General features: G+C 31.6%; 1 protein-coding gene across 2 annotated transcripts in view; it reads right to left on the bottom strand.

The window, feature by feature from the left end:
- Positions 1–13,572, bottom strand: part of LOC133622045 (arf-GAP with dual PH domain-containing protein 1) — a 31,358-nt gene extending 17,786 nt beyond the window's left edge. Inside the window, exons 1-2 of one of the 2 annotated variants that reach the window (XM_061984585.1) lie at positions 13,480–13,572; positions 11,754–11,805 (exon numbers count right to left, since the gene is read on the bottom strand). In XM_061984585.1, coding sequence (XP_061840569.1) covers positions 11,754–11,805; positions 13,480–13,508 — 81 coding nt within the window. In that variant the 5' untranslated portion in view covers positions 13,509–13,572. The remainder of the gene's footprint in view (positions 1–11,753; positions 11,806–13,479) is intronic. The other variant, XM_061984584.1, reaches the window with a different exon arrangement.
- Positions 13,573–16,539: the final 2,967 nt, after the last annotated feature.

Below are 16,539 nucleotides of genomic sequence, written 5' to 3'. Positions count from 1 at the left end.
TCATAATTTTGACTTTTTATCTCATAATTTACATTGTATCTTGTTTTTTGACGTTTTATCTTATATTTTCGACTTTTTAATTTCACGATCATGAAATTGTCATGATTTTGACCTTTTTATGTTGTGTTTTTAGTGTTTTTCCTGCTTTCTCCTCTTGTCTACACCTGTGCTTCTAGTGATTTGTCCTCGGCGAGGGGCGGACCTTGATGCACACCTGCTCACAATTAGCACTCCGGTATATAGGCACGTCACGGTCAGCTTGGCCTCGCCGGTTATTGTCTCCTGCACCTCCCACGTGCATGTGCCTGCTTCGTTTCATCAGTCCCGGTATGTTGCCACTCCTTATTCCTGTAATCCCTCACCTCTTTGTGCTTGCTTCCTAGCCCCCCCTGAGGTAAAGAGGATTTTTGTGTTGGACTTATTGCTGTGTTCAGTGCGCCCTGGCCTACCTCCCTGCCGACCACTGTGGAACCTGTTTTTGTTGATTATTCATGGTGTGCATTTTTTGCCCCATCGCCTTTTGTTGTAATTGTTGGACTTATTAAATATTCCCCTTTTATTATTCAACATTGCCTCTCGTCTCTGCATCCTGGGATCACCGTGATCAAATCCTAACATTTTACCTCATAAATTCGACTTTTGATCAAATACTTACGACTTTATATGTAATTATTTTGACTTTTTATCTCATAATTTTGACCTTTTATCTCATTGATTCGACTTTTTATCTCAATTGGGATTATTTTCTCACAATGTTGACCTTTTATCCCACAATTTTTACCTTTTATCTCATATTTTCGACTTTTTGATCTCGTAATCATGATTTAAATGTCATGATTTTGACTTTTTTTTTTACCTCAATTTCGACCTATAATCAAATATTTACCAGTTGATTAGTCATTATTTTTTATCTCATAATTTCTACTTTTTTCTCATTATTTAGATTTTTTATCTCATAAATTTGACCTTTTATCTCATTGATTGGACTTTTTATCTCATTAATTTGAATTTTTAGCTCATAGTTCTAACATTTTATCTTATAATCATGATTTTTTTTTCTCACAATTTCAACGTTTTATCTTGTTTTTTAACCTTTTATCTTACAATGTCTACTTTTTATCTTATATTTTCGACTTTTTAATTTCACGATCATGAAATTGTCATGATTTTGACTTTTTACCTCATAAGTTTGACTTTTGATCAAATATTTACGACTTCATATGTAATTATTTTGACTTTTCAATCTCATATTTTTTACTTTTTATCTCCTAATTTAAACTTTTTTCTCATAATTTTGACCTTTTATCTCATTGATTCGACTTTTTATCTCAATTGGGATTATTTTCTCACAATGTTGACCTTTTATCTCACAATTTTGACCTTTATTCTCATATTTGCGACTTTTTGATCTCGTAATCATGATTTAAATGTTATGATTTTGACTTTTTTTTTACCTCAATTTTGATTTTTCATCAAATAATTACCACTTGATTAGTAATTATTTTTATTATCTCATAATTTTTACTTTTTTCTCAACATTTTTGATTTTTTATCTCATAAATTTGACCTTTTTATCTCATTAATTTAAATTTTTAACTTATAATTATAACATTTATCTTATAATCATGATTTTTCTTCTCACAATTTCAACGTTTTATCTTGTTTTTTGACCTTTTATCTTACAATGTCTACTTTTTATCTTATATTTTCGACTTTTTAATTTCACGATCATGAAATTGTCATGATTTGGACTTTTTTACCTCATAAGTTCGACTTTTGATCAAATATTTACGACTTTATATGTAATTATTTTTGACTTTTTATCTGATATTTTTTACTTTTTATCTCATAATTTAAACTTTTTCTCATAATTTAAACTTTTTCTCATAATTTTGACTTTTTATCTCATAATTTTGACCTTTTATCTCATTAATTTGACTTTTTATCTCAATTGGGATTATTTTCTCACAATGTTGACCTTTTATCTCACAATTTTGATCTTTTATTTCATATATTCGACTTTTTGATCTCGTAATCATGATTTAAATGTCATGATTTTGACTTTTTTTTACCTCAATTTCGACTTTTCATCAAATATTTACCACTTTATATGTAATTTTTTCCCCTTTATTATCTCATAATTCCACTTTTTTCTCATTATTTTGATTTTTTATCTCATAAATTTGACCTTTTATCTCATAAATTTGACCTTTTATCTCATTGATTCAAGTTTTTATCTCATTAATTTGAATTTTTAGCTCATAATTTTTAATCTCACAATTTCAACCTTTGATCTCATATTTTCGACTTTTTATCTCATAATCATTTCAAATGTCATAATTTTGACTTTTGATTAAATATTTACGACTTCATATGTAATTATTTTGACTTTTTATTTATTTTTTTCTTCTTATTTTATAATTTAAACTTTTTTCTCATACTTTAAATGTTTTTCTCATAATTTTGACTTTTTATCTTATAATTTTGACCTTTTATCTTATTGATTCAACTTTGTATCTCAATTAGAATTATTTTCTCACAATGTTGACCTTTTATCTCACAATTTTGACCTTTTATCTCATATTTTCAACGTTTTATTTCATATTTTTTTACTTTTTATCTCATAATTTAAACTTTTTTCCTCATAATTTTGACCTTTTATCTCATCGATTCGACTTTTTATCTCATTGATTCGACTTTTTATCTCAATTGGGATTATTTTCTCACAATGTTGACTTTTTATCCCACAATTTTTACCTTTTATCTCATATTTTTGACTTTTTGATCTCGTAATCATGATTTAAATGTCATGATTTTGACTTTTTTTTTTTTTACCTCAATTTTGACTTTTATCAAATATTTACCACTTGATTAGTAATTATCAGAGGTGGGTAGTAACGCGCTACATTTACTCCGTTACATCTACTTGAGTAACTTTTGGGATAAATTGTACTTCTAAGAGTAGTTTTAATGCAACATACTTTTACTTTTACTTAAGTATATTTATAGAGAAGGAACGCTACTTTTACTCCGCTACTTTTATATACATTCAGCTCGCTACTCGCTACTAATTTTTATCGATCTGTTAATGCACGCTTTGTTTGTTTTGGTCTGTCAGACAGACCTTCAAAGTGCCTGCCTTACTGGTGACGTTTCACTTCGTTCCACCAATCAGATGCAGTCACTGGTGACGTTGGACCAATCAAACAGAGCCAGGTGGTCACATGACCTGACTTAAACAAGTTGAAAAACTTATTGGGGTGTTACCATTTAGTGGTCAATTGTACGGAATGTGTACTGTACTGTGCAATCTAATAATAAAAGTTCCAATCAATCAATCAAAAGTGTGAAGGAAAAAAGATACTTGTTTTATTTCAACCGTACCGTCAAAAGCCTCAAGACTGGCCGCACATGAGGACGTTCCTGTCTTCACAATAAAAGTCCCGCTCCATCGCGCCTGCGCTTTCAAAACAAGAGTCTCCGAAAGCCAGCGCAAACAAGCTAGCAAGCTACGTAGTTTGACACCAATATATTTCTTGTAAAGTGTATAAAAACGAATATGGAAGATGGACAAATGGATGCCAAAAACCAACCACTTTCATGTGGTATTAGACAGAAAGGAGGAACTTTTCTTCTCCTCCATTTGAAAACGTGGACGTTATCATCACGACTGTCTGATTCCAATCAATGCAAGTCATCAGAATCAGGTAATACACCAACTTATATTCTAGTCTTCATGAAAGAAAGGAATCTATATGTTTAACATGCATGTATATTCATTAAAACGCCTTTAACATGTAAACAAAAACAGCAAAATAAATAAATATAAATTATACACTGTATATATCAATGTAAATGTATGTATGTATATATATATATATATGAGTGTGTATGTTACTCATCAGTTACTCAGTACTTGAGTAGTTTTTTCACAACATACTTTTTACTTTTACTCAAGTAAATATTTGGGTGACTACTCCTTACTTTTACTTGAGTAATAAATCTCTAAAGTAACAGTACTCTTACTTGAGTACAATTTCTGGCTACTCTACCCACCTCTGGTAATTATGTTTCATCTCATAATTTCTCATTTTTTCTCATAATTTAGATTTTTTTATCTCATAAATTTGACCTTTTATCTCATTGATTGGACTTTTTATCTTATTAATTTGAATTTTTAGCTCACAATTCTAACATTTTGAAGGAATCAATAAAGTACTATCTATCCATCTATCTATCTATTTGATCTTATAATCATGATTTTTCTTCTCACAATTTCAACGTTTTATCTTGTTTTTTGACCTTTTATCTTACAATGTCTACTTTTTATCTTATATTTTCCACTTTTTAATTTCACGATCATGAAATTGTCATAATTTTGACTTTTTTACCTCATAAGTTCGACTTTTGATCAAATATTTACGACTTAATCTCATAAATCCAACTTTTTATTTTGTAATTTCGCCATTTAATCAAATATTTACGACTTTATATATCCTTTTTTTGACTTTTAATCTCGTGAATTTGATTTTTTATTTGTTAATTTCGCCCTTTGATCCAATATTTATGACTAAGTGTGTGCTTTTACTGCTATCTAGTGTCTCCTTTGAATATTGTGCAACCCTAGTTGCCACCAGTGGGCTGCATAAAGAGGAAGTGAAAAGCAGCAAGAAGAAGCTGGCGTTAGTTTGGTGAAGAAGAGCGAGGAGGAAGCAGAAGAGCGATGGCGAGCGCCACTACCAGTCTGTCATGGAGTTAATGAGCTTTTGCCGCTCGCGATGGTGGCGCCGCCTCTTTGAACCGTGGCCTTTGCATACAAAAAGATCATTAAGTGTGGACGCGGGGCTGCCTCCACGGCCTTAAAATAGATCTGAGAAAAGCAGAGCGAGTGGAGCATCGTCTCTCTCTGACACGTCCTGCACGCTCTTTGTTTTCCTTCATTAGGAAACAGAAAGCAGGGCGCTGATAAAAGATCCTCAAGATGAAGTCCAGACCTTCTTGACCTGGTGGAGTTGAGCACTGGCGGCCAGGGGGGTTTAACGAGGTCAACTTCCTGTTAGGTGGAGGATTGATTGGACGGGTCTTACTCGTCGGAGAGGTGGAGGGGAGAACAAGGTTACATTTCCTGACTGCAGGACTGGATGAGGAACAAGCGGATAGATTTATGGCGAGCGCCGCTAAAAGAGGTGGAGCTTGGTCAGGATCCACATTAAGAGGTGGAGCTTGTTCAGGATCCACATTTGGTCCTGAAGTCATAAAACCCACAGAATCCATAGGATTTTATTGTCATTGCACAAGTACAACAAAACCATGTTTTCAGCACAAACCCGTTCAAGATTAGACAAACAAACAGTGTACAGGGTTACAGAACAGGAATGCTAATAGGTCGCGCCCCGTAAAAGATGGGAAAAAGGTAAAACGCTGGGGAAGAAGATGAGTAAAAATATACAATCTAGACTGGGCTCCTAAGGGGGCCTAGTCTGGAGTGGGAAAAAAACCTCCATGCCATGCATACATAAACATGTTACATTTAATCACGACAACTTGCAACAGAGGGGGGGAGTTGGGGCCCTGGAGGTCGACTGCTGCTATGAAGCGCTGCCAGCCGTCCATCACCCCGAAGGAGAATCAAGCGGTAGTGAAGGCATGGGGTGGGGGAGGGTGTGTGTGTGTGTATATGCCCATTGTCCCGGGTGTGTTGATGTAGTGTCCATAGGCCTGCGGCCGTTCTGCATGCAAGCAAAAGTTCGACTCCAGGTGTCGTTGAGGAGGGAGGGAGGTCAAAAGCGTCCATCATTGAGGAGTCCTCGGGGGATGTTTTCAGAATAGCCTGCTCCTGTTGTTGCAGCGTCAAGGCCATTCGAGGGAGTCAAATCGTAGATTAGGATTTTTGTTTTTCCGCGAGCAGACATTACAATGGCTTGTCTGTACTATTCGTCCATGCTGGCTCTCATATCCAATGTTTCCCTTTCAACCAACTTTTCCATGATGTGATCCATCTTGCGATTCAGTTCAGAAATCGCCCCAGTCAAGCCAAGTTGGAAGTTGTGTTCCCTTGAGACTGCAGCTGTCCACTTTAGTCATCTACTGATCTATTGATTCGTTTGAACCATTAATTGAGTAACTAATCAATGCGTCATTTAGGGAAAATAGTTGAAATAAAGATTTTTGTACCTGTCATAACCTTCATTACCTTTAATTTACCTTCTTTGACTGTCTTTTACCTTATGTATTAATTTTATTTAAACTTATTTTACATTTTATTTAAACTTATTTTACATTTTATTTAATTTATTTGACCTTCTGTTTACCTTATTTTACCTTCTATATATTTGTTTTACTTTCCATTTAAGTTATTTTACCTCTTATTTACCTTCTATGACCGCTTTTTACCTTCTGTATTTATTTTTTTTAATCTTTTTTTAAAACTTCTTTTACCTCAATTGCAAATGAGCCGTCGGCCCCCAGACAGAGCGACTCCAAAACCAACAAAGGCTGTAACTGCCGAAAGAAACCTGATTGCCCTCTCAACGGGGGGGGGGGGGGGGGGGTGCTTACAAACATCAGTTGTCTACCAATCTAAGGTAATACGCAAGGACATTAACACATCCGACACATATGTAGGATTAACCGAGGGAGAATTCAAAACCAGATGGAACAATCACAAGGCTTCTTTCAGGAACAAAAACCTGCGAAATACCACAGAACTCAGCAAACACATTTGGGACCTCAAAGACAATAATGTTGAATATTCAATAACATGGCAAATTCTTGCATCCAGCACACCTTACAATAGTGGTAATAAAAGATGCAACCTATGCTTGAAAGAGAAACTGTTTATTATTTACCGTCCAGACCTGTCATCCCTCAACAAGCGCAGCGAAATTGTAACAGCATGCCGCCATAGACGGAAACACCTCCTAGGTAACACATGAGCCAATCACCACGCCCCTACGCCAGCCTGTACCCACCCACTCTGTGCCCTATATAAACCATGGTATGCGAATGCTCCCATTAAAATCTCCTGATGATTGAGGGTACCCCCCTCATGAAACAGGCCTGTAGAGATGAAATAGTCTTGTGATTTTTTTCCCCACACATACATATATATATATATATATATATATATGTATGTATACATAAAAGTGAAAATGTCAGCTGTTATTACATGAATTGAAAACATCTTCATGTTGTTGCTGCTGAGACATCCTGCTGGATTATCCACCTTCACCCTGAGAGGCGGTACATTATTAATATTTTTTTTCCAAGCGGTTTACGCTCCTTATGTAACGTGGAGGGCACGCGATTGGCCATCAACGTGGCGCCAAGTGAGATAAAAAGTCTTCTCGCTCTCTGAGGTGATGAGTGGGTTTGTCTTTAGACCCTATATCATGCATAATGCCTGTATCATATACAGTACATATGGAAATACACATGGAAGGATGTTGCAAATTGCATGTGGGAGACAGAGAGGAGGTGGGATTTGAGCAAAGTCAAGTGCACAATGTGGGTGTATTGCCAACATAACATATGTAATGTCGGAATACTCATGCATATACGTTTTATGAGAGTGTTAGTACAACAAGATGTATAAGCATGTAAACACTAATCATACCTAATATTAACAACATAAAAATACATTATGTAATAATGATGCCTAAGTGTGTATACTGTTTGATACTGAAGTAAATAAAAGTTTTTTTCAGTAAGTACACAGTATGTAAATATGAGAATATATATTAATACAGTAATTCAAGGCAACAAAAAGTACATAAAATAATGGGAATGTCGAGTAAATAATACTGTACATACAGTCAACAATGTATACAGCGCTATAATAATGAGGTATGTTATCAGTCCAAAAGAAGGTATATAAAAGGGATATAAAATAGTATATCATGTTATACAGTATAGTAGTATACGGTGGAATAAAATAGTAAATCTTGTTATATATAGGTATATGGTGGTAAACAATGGTATATCATGCTATATAATAGTATACCGTCGTATAGTTATATATCATGTTATATAATGTATATAGTGGTATACAATGGTATATCATGTCATGTAATGGTATACCATAGTATACAGTAAAATGGCATATCATGTTATATAAAAGTATACCATAGTATACAGTAAAATGGTATATCATGTTACATAAAAGTATACCATAGTATACAGTAAAATGGTATATCATGTCATATAATAGTACACAGTGGTATAAAATGGTATACCATGCGATATAACAATGGTATATCATGTTATGTAATAGTATATAGGGATATAAAATGGTATATCATGTTATACAGTATAGTAGTATACGGTGGTATAAAATAGTAAATCTTGTTATATATAGGTATATAGTGGTAAACACGGGTATATCATGTTATATAATAGTACACAGTCGTATAAAATTATATATCATGTTATATAACGTATAAAGTGGTATACAATGGTATATCATGTCATATAATGGTATACCATAGTATACAGTAAAATGGTATATCGTGTTATATAAAGGTATACCATAGTATACAGTAAAATGGTATAGCATGTTATATAAAAGTATACCATAGCAGTGTTTCCCACACATTCATTTATTTGTGGCGGCCCGCCACGAAATAATTACGTCCGCCACAAATGGATTTTTCGGCTTTTGACTCGCTCGACCACTCATAAAAGCGATGGGACTCTGTCTGTGAATGTACCTTGTAGTTACAACTCCGGTGCAGTAGGTGGCGGTAGCCTACTATGCATTGTAACTCCGCCAATAGCACTTAATTCACCTGGTGGGCCAGAAGAAGAAGAAGACGGCGGAGTAAAAGAACGGACCGACCTGATCAAAATACGAGGGTAATATAGGTTGTAGGTAGATAAGTTATAGCTGCATCGCTCGCGGCTCGTCATATATTTAACGTTAATCCGCGATTTCACCGAGCGTTTCACTCACGGTGAGCAGCCTGACGCTGCTTCATTAACACCGCCGCTGTTGTCACGTCACGTGTTACAATACCGACGAGCTAACGTGTCCAGGTTATAACCCTGTTGTCAATAAACACACGTGGAGACGGTGCTTCAGATACTGCATTAATAATTAAGCTAAATTGTCCACTGTCCACTGCAGCATGTGAATGCAATGAAAATAATAAAATCTGAGCCAACCAGCTGTTAAAATGTTGTCCAGGTTAATGTTTTGGCCATTAAAGGCCCTTCATTTCAAGATTTCAACTGTGATCGGGCTTTAAACAGGTGGCTGACCTGTTCAGATGAGTGTGACTCAGGGGTGCTCACACTTTCTGCAGGCGAGCTACTTTTCAATTGATCAAGTCGTGGGGATCTACCTCATTCATATATATAATTATAATTACTTATTTATGAAATATATGTTTTTGTTAACAAGTTAAAGGTGTTTAATGATAATGCAAGCATGTTTAACACATATAGTTAATATTGTTAATAAATTAAAGGTGTTTAATGATAATACAAGTATGTTTAATACATATAGTTAATATTGTTAACAAGTTAAAGGTGTTTAAAGATAATACAAGCATGTTTAACACATATTGTTAATAAATTAAAGGTGTTTAATGATAATACAAGTATGTTTAATACATATAGTTAATATTGTTAACAAGTTAAAGGTGTTTAAAGATAATACAAGCATGTTTAACACATATAGTTAATATTGTTAACAAGTTAAAGGTGTTTAAAAACAATACAAGCATGTTTAACACATAGATTCCTTTCTTTCATGAAGACAAGAATATAAGTTGGTGTATTACTTGATTGTGATGACTTGCATTGATAGGAATCAGACAGTGGTGCTGATAACGTCCGCATTTTCGAATGGAGGAGAAAAAAAGTCCTCCTTTCTGTCCAATACCACATGAAAGTGGTTGGTTTTTGGCATCTTATTTGTCCAGCTTCTGTACTCCTTTGTATACACTTTACAAGAAATACATTGTCGGCAAACTCCGTAGCTTGCTAGCTTGTGCGCGCCAGCTTTCTGAGACTCTTATTTTGTTAGCGCAACTGTGCAGTCGGTCTTTGGAGTTTTGACGACAGGTACGGCGCCAGAGTCTGTTGAAATAAAGTGTTTCTCGCCTTCCTGTCGGTAATTTTAATGAGCTAAATATGTACATAAAGTGTTGTACTTATATTCGAACTCCGCGTTCTTCTTGGTCATCGCCGCTGCCCCCCGACCACACCACCACAAATAGATGCCTGTCCTGTGGGAAACACTGCATAGTATACAGTAAAATGGTATATCATGTTATATAATAGTACACAGTGGTATAAAATGGTATACCATGCGATATAACAGTATATACAATGGTATATCATGTTATATAATAGTATATAGGGATATAAAATGGTATATCATGTTATATAGTAGTATACGGTGGTATAAAATAGTAAATCTTGTTATATATAGGTATATAGTGGTAAACACGGGTATATCATGTTATATAATAGTATACAGTCATATAAAATTATATATCACGTTATATAACGTATAAAGTGGTATACAATGGTATATCATGTCATATAATGGTATACCCTAGTATACAGTAAAATGGTGTATCGTGTTATATAAAAGTATACCATAGTACACAGTAAAATGGTATATCATGTTATATAATAGTACACAGTGGTATAAAATGGTATATCCTGCTATATAACAGTATATACAATGGTATCTCATGTTATATAATAGTATATAGGGATATAAAATGGTATAGCATGTTATATAGTAGTATACGGTGGTATGAAATAGTATATCCTGTTATATATATATAGGTATATAGTGGTAAACATTGGTATATCATGTTATATAATAGTATATAGGGATATAAAATGGTATAGCATGTTATATAGTAGTATACGGTGGTATAAAATAGTATATCCTGTTATATATATATATATATATATATATATATATATAAGTATATAGTGGTAAACAATGGTATATCATGTTATATAATAGTATACAATGGTATATCATGTTATTCAATAGTATATAGTGGTATAAAATAGTATATCCTGTTATATATATTCAGGTATATAGTGGTAAACAATGGTATAACATGTTATACAATAGTATATAGGGGTATCAAATGTTATATAACAGTATACAGTGATATGCAGTAAAATGGTAAATCATGTTATATAATGGTATAAAATGGTATATCATATCATATAATAGTATATAGGGGTATGAAATGTTATATAATGGTATATAATACAATACAGTGATATACAGTAAAATGGTAAATCATGTTATATAATAGTATACATCCATCCATCCATTTTCTACCGCTTATTCCCTTTGGGGTCGCGGGGGGCGCTGGAGCCTATCTCAGCTGCAATCGGGCGGAAGGCGGGGTACACCCTGGACAAGTCGCCACCTCATCGCAGATAATAGTATACAGTGGTATAAAAATGGTATATCATGTTATATAATAGTATGTAGGGTTATACAATGGTATATTATGTTATATAATAGTATATAGGGATATAACATGGTATATCATGTTACATAGTAGTATACAGCGGTATCAAATTGTATATAATGTATATGACAGTATACAGTGATATACAGTAAAACGGTAAATCATGTTGTGTATTAGTATACCGTGGTATAAAATGGTATATCATATCACATAATAGTATATACTATAGCATATTCATGTATTTGTACTCAAAGCGTCTCAATCCTGCGTTCTGCTGCCGAGGAAGGGGGCGGGGCTTACCTGGGTGTGGTAAGATGTGGGCGTGGTGGGCATTGTTGAAACATGGCGACCTCTGCTGGCCGAGAGAAGAATTATTGTTAATCTGCTGTGTGCTGCAAAACCTCAATGAAGAGTGAGCTATTATTATCATCATTATTGTCGTTAATAGTCTTTGAACGGCGTGACAGTGAAGCAGTGTGGGAACAGAAAAACAATCGGCAGGATTGACTTTGATTGGTACGAGTCACACGGTCGCCACGGCAACGCAGCCAGCCGAACGGGACATGTATATACGTGTGCTTGTCAAAATAATGAGCGTTCAGAATGACGGATGCGGTACTTACTCGTGTGACTCAGACTGCTGCTCAACACACGACTAGAATATCTAAATATCAGACAACACACATTTTTTGCAGTGACACGTCATTGGTGTTATGTCCTTGTTTTTCACTCAAGTTCAGAATGCTGCTGCTCGAGTGCTGACTAGAACGGGAAGAGATCAGAAGTGCCGATATAAAATAAATAAATTATTAAATTAAAGAATAATAAACAAAAACTAATATATAAATATAATTTATAAACAAAAATAAATTAAAGTTAAAATATGAATAATATTAAATAAAAAATATATCATTTATAGATGTTAATGTAATAAATAAAAGCAAATAATTTAAGAAAACTAATAAAGTGAAGTGAATTATATTTATATAGCGCTTTTCTCTCGTGACTCAAAGCGCTTTTACATAGTGAAACCCAATATCTAAGTTACATTTAAACCAGTGTGGGTGGCACCGGGAGCAGGTGGGTAAAGTGTCTTGCCCAAGGACACAACGGCAGTGACTAGGATGGCGGAAGCGGGGATCGAACCTGCAACCCTCAATTTGCTGGCACGGCCACTCTACCAATCGAGCCAAACCGATTATATATTGTGAATATAAAATCATCTAAAATGTGCAAATAATACTCAGAATGACAAAAAATACACAATTTATCAATTATGAATAAATAAAAAATAATATATCAATGTAATATATCAATATCAAAACTTATAGAAAATAATATCTCATTTATAATTATAATTTAATTATATTTTAGCAGCACTATTTCCATCACTTCATCGATATTATGTTCTTGTTTTTCACTCATTGTAAGAGAAATATATTTTTTGACAAAGTTCCCCCAGCTTGTAATGAATGCTGCTGCTCGAGTGCTGACGAGATGAGAAGAGTTCAGAAGTGCCTTCCGACTGAGAATGAACTACATTAAAATAGTTTGTTATCAAATAAAACACCCAAGCAGAACACTTTTCTCTTCTAATCATGCAACATAACCAATTTGTTGTATTGTTCAACTCAACACTTTTTTCATGTCGATGTACAAATGTAGTTGGAATTTAAAAAAGAACATATATTCATGTAAAACCATTGAAACAGTGACATTTGTTTTATTAATATTTTTTACTATTGTGATGAATATGTCACATAGTATGTTTAAAGGATAAAAGCTACATTATTTCCCTAACTTTTTAAAAATCAATTTAGAAAACCAGTTGAATTGTAAAATTTAAAAAACTTACACTTAACTTTACTGATAGTAATATTTTAATAGCTTCTTTTATGAACATTCATTGACAAGATATAGTTGCATTGTAATATATGACACCTCATTAAAGCATTAAAATAGTTTGAAAGCTTTAAAAATGAGCTTTCATGGCAATAAATACGCTTTTGGGGACGAGCTAGCTTACCTGACACGCCGCCATTTTGGGGAGGTCATTTCCTGATCTTGTCACATGACTGTCACGTGACAGCTTGATGAGTTGAAACACACTTTTGAGTGTTGGTGACTTCATAAGTTCTCAAAATGTTCCACTTTAAGTTTGTGTACTTAAAAATAGTTCTCATAATCATTTTCTTGTAAAGAAGTTTAAATCCACTCATGGAATCCTTAAATGTAACAAAGTTAGCAAAAGATGAAAAAATTATGAAAAATAAATAAATTAAAAAATATATATAAATGCATTAATATAAATAATTAATAACTTATTATATGTTGTCAAATAAAAATAAACAACCACCAATATATAAATAAGAATACATAATTTATAAATAATAATACAAATGTTTGATAATATAATAAATAAAAGATTATTCTAAAATGTATGAATATAAAAACAAAAACAAGTATACTGTTAATGAAAATATCTTATTTATAAATAATAAATATGAACCAATACATAAAACAAATCTAATAAGTTAAATGTTATAAATAATTAAAAAACTAACACCAAACATAATAATTCAACACATATCTATAAAAATAAAATATAGATTTTTAATTTAGAATTAAATAATAATTTTCAAATAAAAATAATATTTAAACAAAACATGAAAAAAAAAAAAAATATATATATATATATATATATATATATATATACATTAATATAAATAATTAATATTATATTATATTTTGTCAAATAAAAATAAACAAACACCAATATATAAATAAGAATACATAATTTATAAATAATAATTAAAAAAATGTTTGATAATATAATAAATAAAATATTATTCTAAAAACACCTAAACAGAATAATTCAATACAAATCTATAAAATAAAATATATATATTTTAAATTTAGAATTAAATAATTTTCTAATAAAAATAATATTTAAACAAAACATGAAAAAAATAAAATAAAATAAAAACAAATATATACATTAATATAAATAATTAATAACATATATTTTGTCAAATAAAAATAAACAAACACCAATACATAAATTAGAATACACAATTTATAAATAAAAGATTTTTCTAAAATGTATGAATATAAAAACAAAAACAAGTATACTGTTAATGAAAATAACCTAATTTATAAATAATAAATATGAACCAATACATTAAAAAAATCAATAAATTAAATGTTATAAATAATTAAAAAACTAACACCTAAACAGAATAATTCAATACAATTTTTATAAAAATAAAATATATATTTCTAATTTAGAATTAAATAATAATTTTCAAATAAAAATAATATATAAACAAAACATGAAAAAATAAAATAAAATAAAAACAAATATATACATTAATATAAATAATTAATAACATATTATATTTTGTCAAATAAAATAAAAAAAACCCAATGTATAAATAAGAATACATAATTTATAAATAATTTAAAAAAGTTTGATAATATTATAAATAAAAGATGATTTTAAAATGTATGAATATAAAAACAAAAACGAGTATTAATGTTAATGAAAATACCCAATTTATAAATAATAAATATGAAACAATACATTAAAAAAATCAATAAATTAAATGTTATAAATAATCAAAAAACTAACACCTAAACAGAATAATTCAATACAATTCTATAAAATAAAATATATATATTTCTTATTTAGAATTAAATAATAATATTCTAATAAAAATAATATATAAACAAAACATGAAAAAATAAAATAATTTATTCATGATAAACAAATAAAAAATAAATAGAAAAAATATACCATTTGTAAATATTAATATAATAAATTAAATCTGATAAATGATTTATAAGTAAAAAACAAACAAAAAACAATTCATGAATAGTAAAAAAGCGAAAATAAAATGTTAGAAAAACAAAAACTTGTATATTCACAATAATTAAAAAAATACACACTTTATAAATAAAAAATAAATATGAACTAATATATGAATAAGCATGTCTAATTTCTAAATAAAAACAAGTATGGATCTAATAAATCAATTAAACTATATAGAAAAATAATATATAATTTATAAATAATATGACTCAAATACAACATATAATATGAACACTATATGTAAAATAATAGATTATTTATAAATAATTAACAAATACAAAAATAATAAATAATGAATAAAACATGTGACTAGTGAATGAACAGATAAAAAAAATCTTGGAACTCTGGAAAACTGATAGTAGTGACTAATAAACATTGTCCTGTAATAATAAATAAATAAATATATTTATTATATATACATGCATTGATCTTAACGTTGACTTCAGCCACTCCAGTCAAGATGCTATGATTTGTTGTGATTCATGTCCAAAAGCCATTCTCTCAGCACTGACATGAAAACATAGCATCCGACAGGAAGTGGCGTTTGTTGACTTCCTGCTCCCAAACTTTGGACATTTGGTGCCTCCCTCCCGCTAATTAGCCTTCCGAGTGGTTTGTTCTAGCAGGTGTGAGCTCGGTCTTTGTGCGACGCTCGCCTGGCGACCTCCTGCATCTGCTTCGTTAGCGGCGAACATCTGCTGCCTGCAGCTGGATCCCAAAATGATTCTCCTGCAAAATCCCTGCTGCTAGTTTGATGCCATGTCAAGAAAATATGCCCTCAAATGTTGCATTTTCTGGTTATGCCACAAAACAATAACACAGTCAGTTTTTCCTAGTCATTCGATCCAAAAGGTCAGTAGAAACCCCAATTGTAAAAAAAAAACTGAAATAAGAAACCTTGTAAATCCAATTATAATGTTCCAGGCCACCGAAAATATGAAAACAAAACACATTTTCTAGAAAAAAAATTATAGTTTTACATGTAGAAAATGATGTGACGTATATAGATGAGGAATTATTTCTTTGTCTTTATCAAAGGGCTGGCACTCGCAACTTTCTGTGGCCCCATGGTGGAGTAATTTTGAGTGGTAATCGACAGTACACTTCTGTTCAAATGTAATAATCACTTAGTCTTCTGTTGTTGGATACATTACATTAGTTTTGGGACGATACTACAAATTTTGATATCGATCTGATAGCAAGTAGTGACAGTGG

Source organism: Nerophis lumbriciformis, linkage group LG25 (assembly GCF_033978685.3).
Source record: "Nerophis lumbriciformis linkage group LG25, RoL_Nlum_v2.1, whole genome shotgun sequence".
Taxonomy (NCBI): domain Eukaryota; kingdom Metazoa; phylum Chordata; class Actinopteri; order Syngnathiformes; family Syngnathidae; genus Nerophis; species Nerophis lumbriciformis.
Note: the sequence above shows the minus strand (reverse complement) of the source record. Positions and strands in the feature narration are given on the sequence as shown.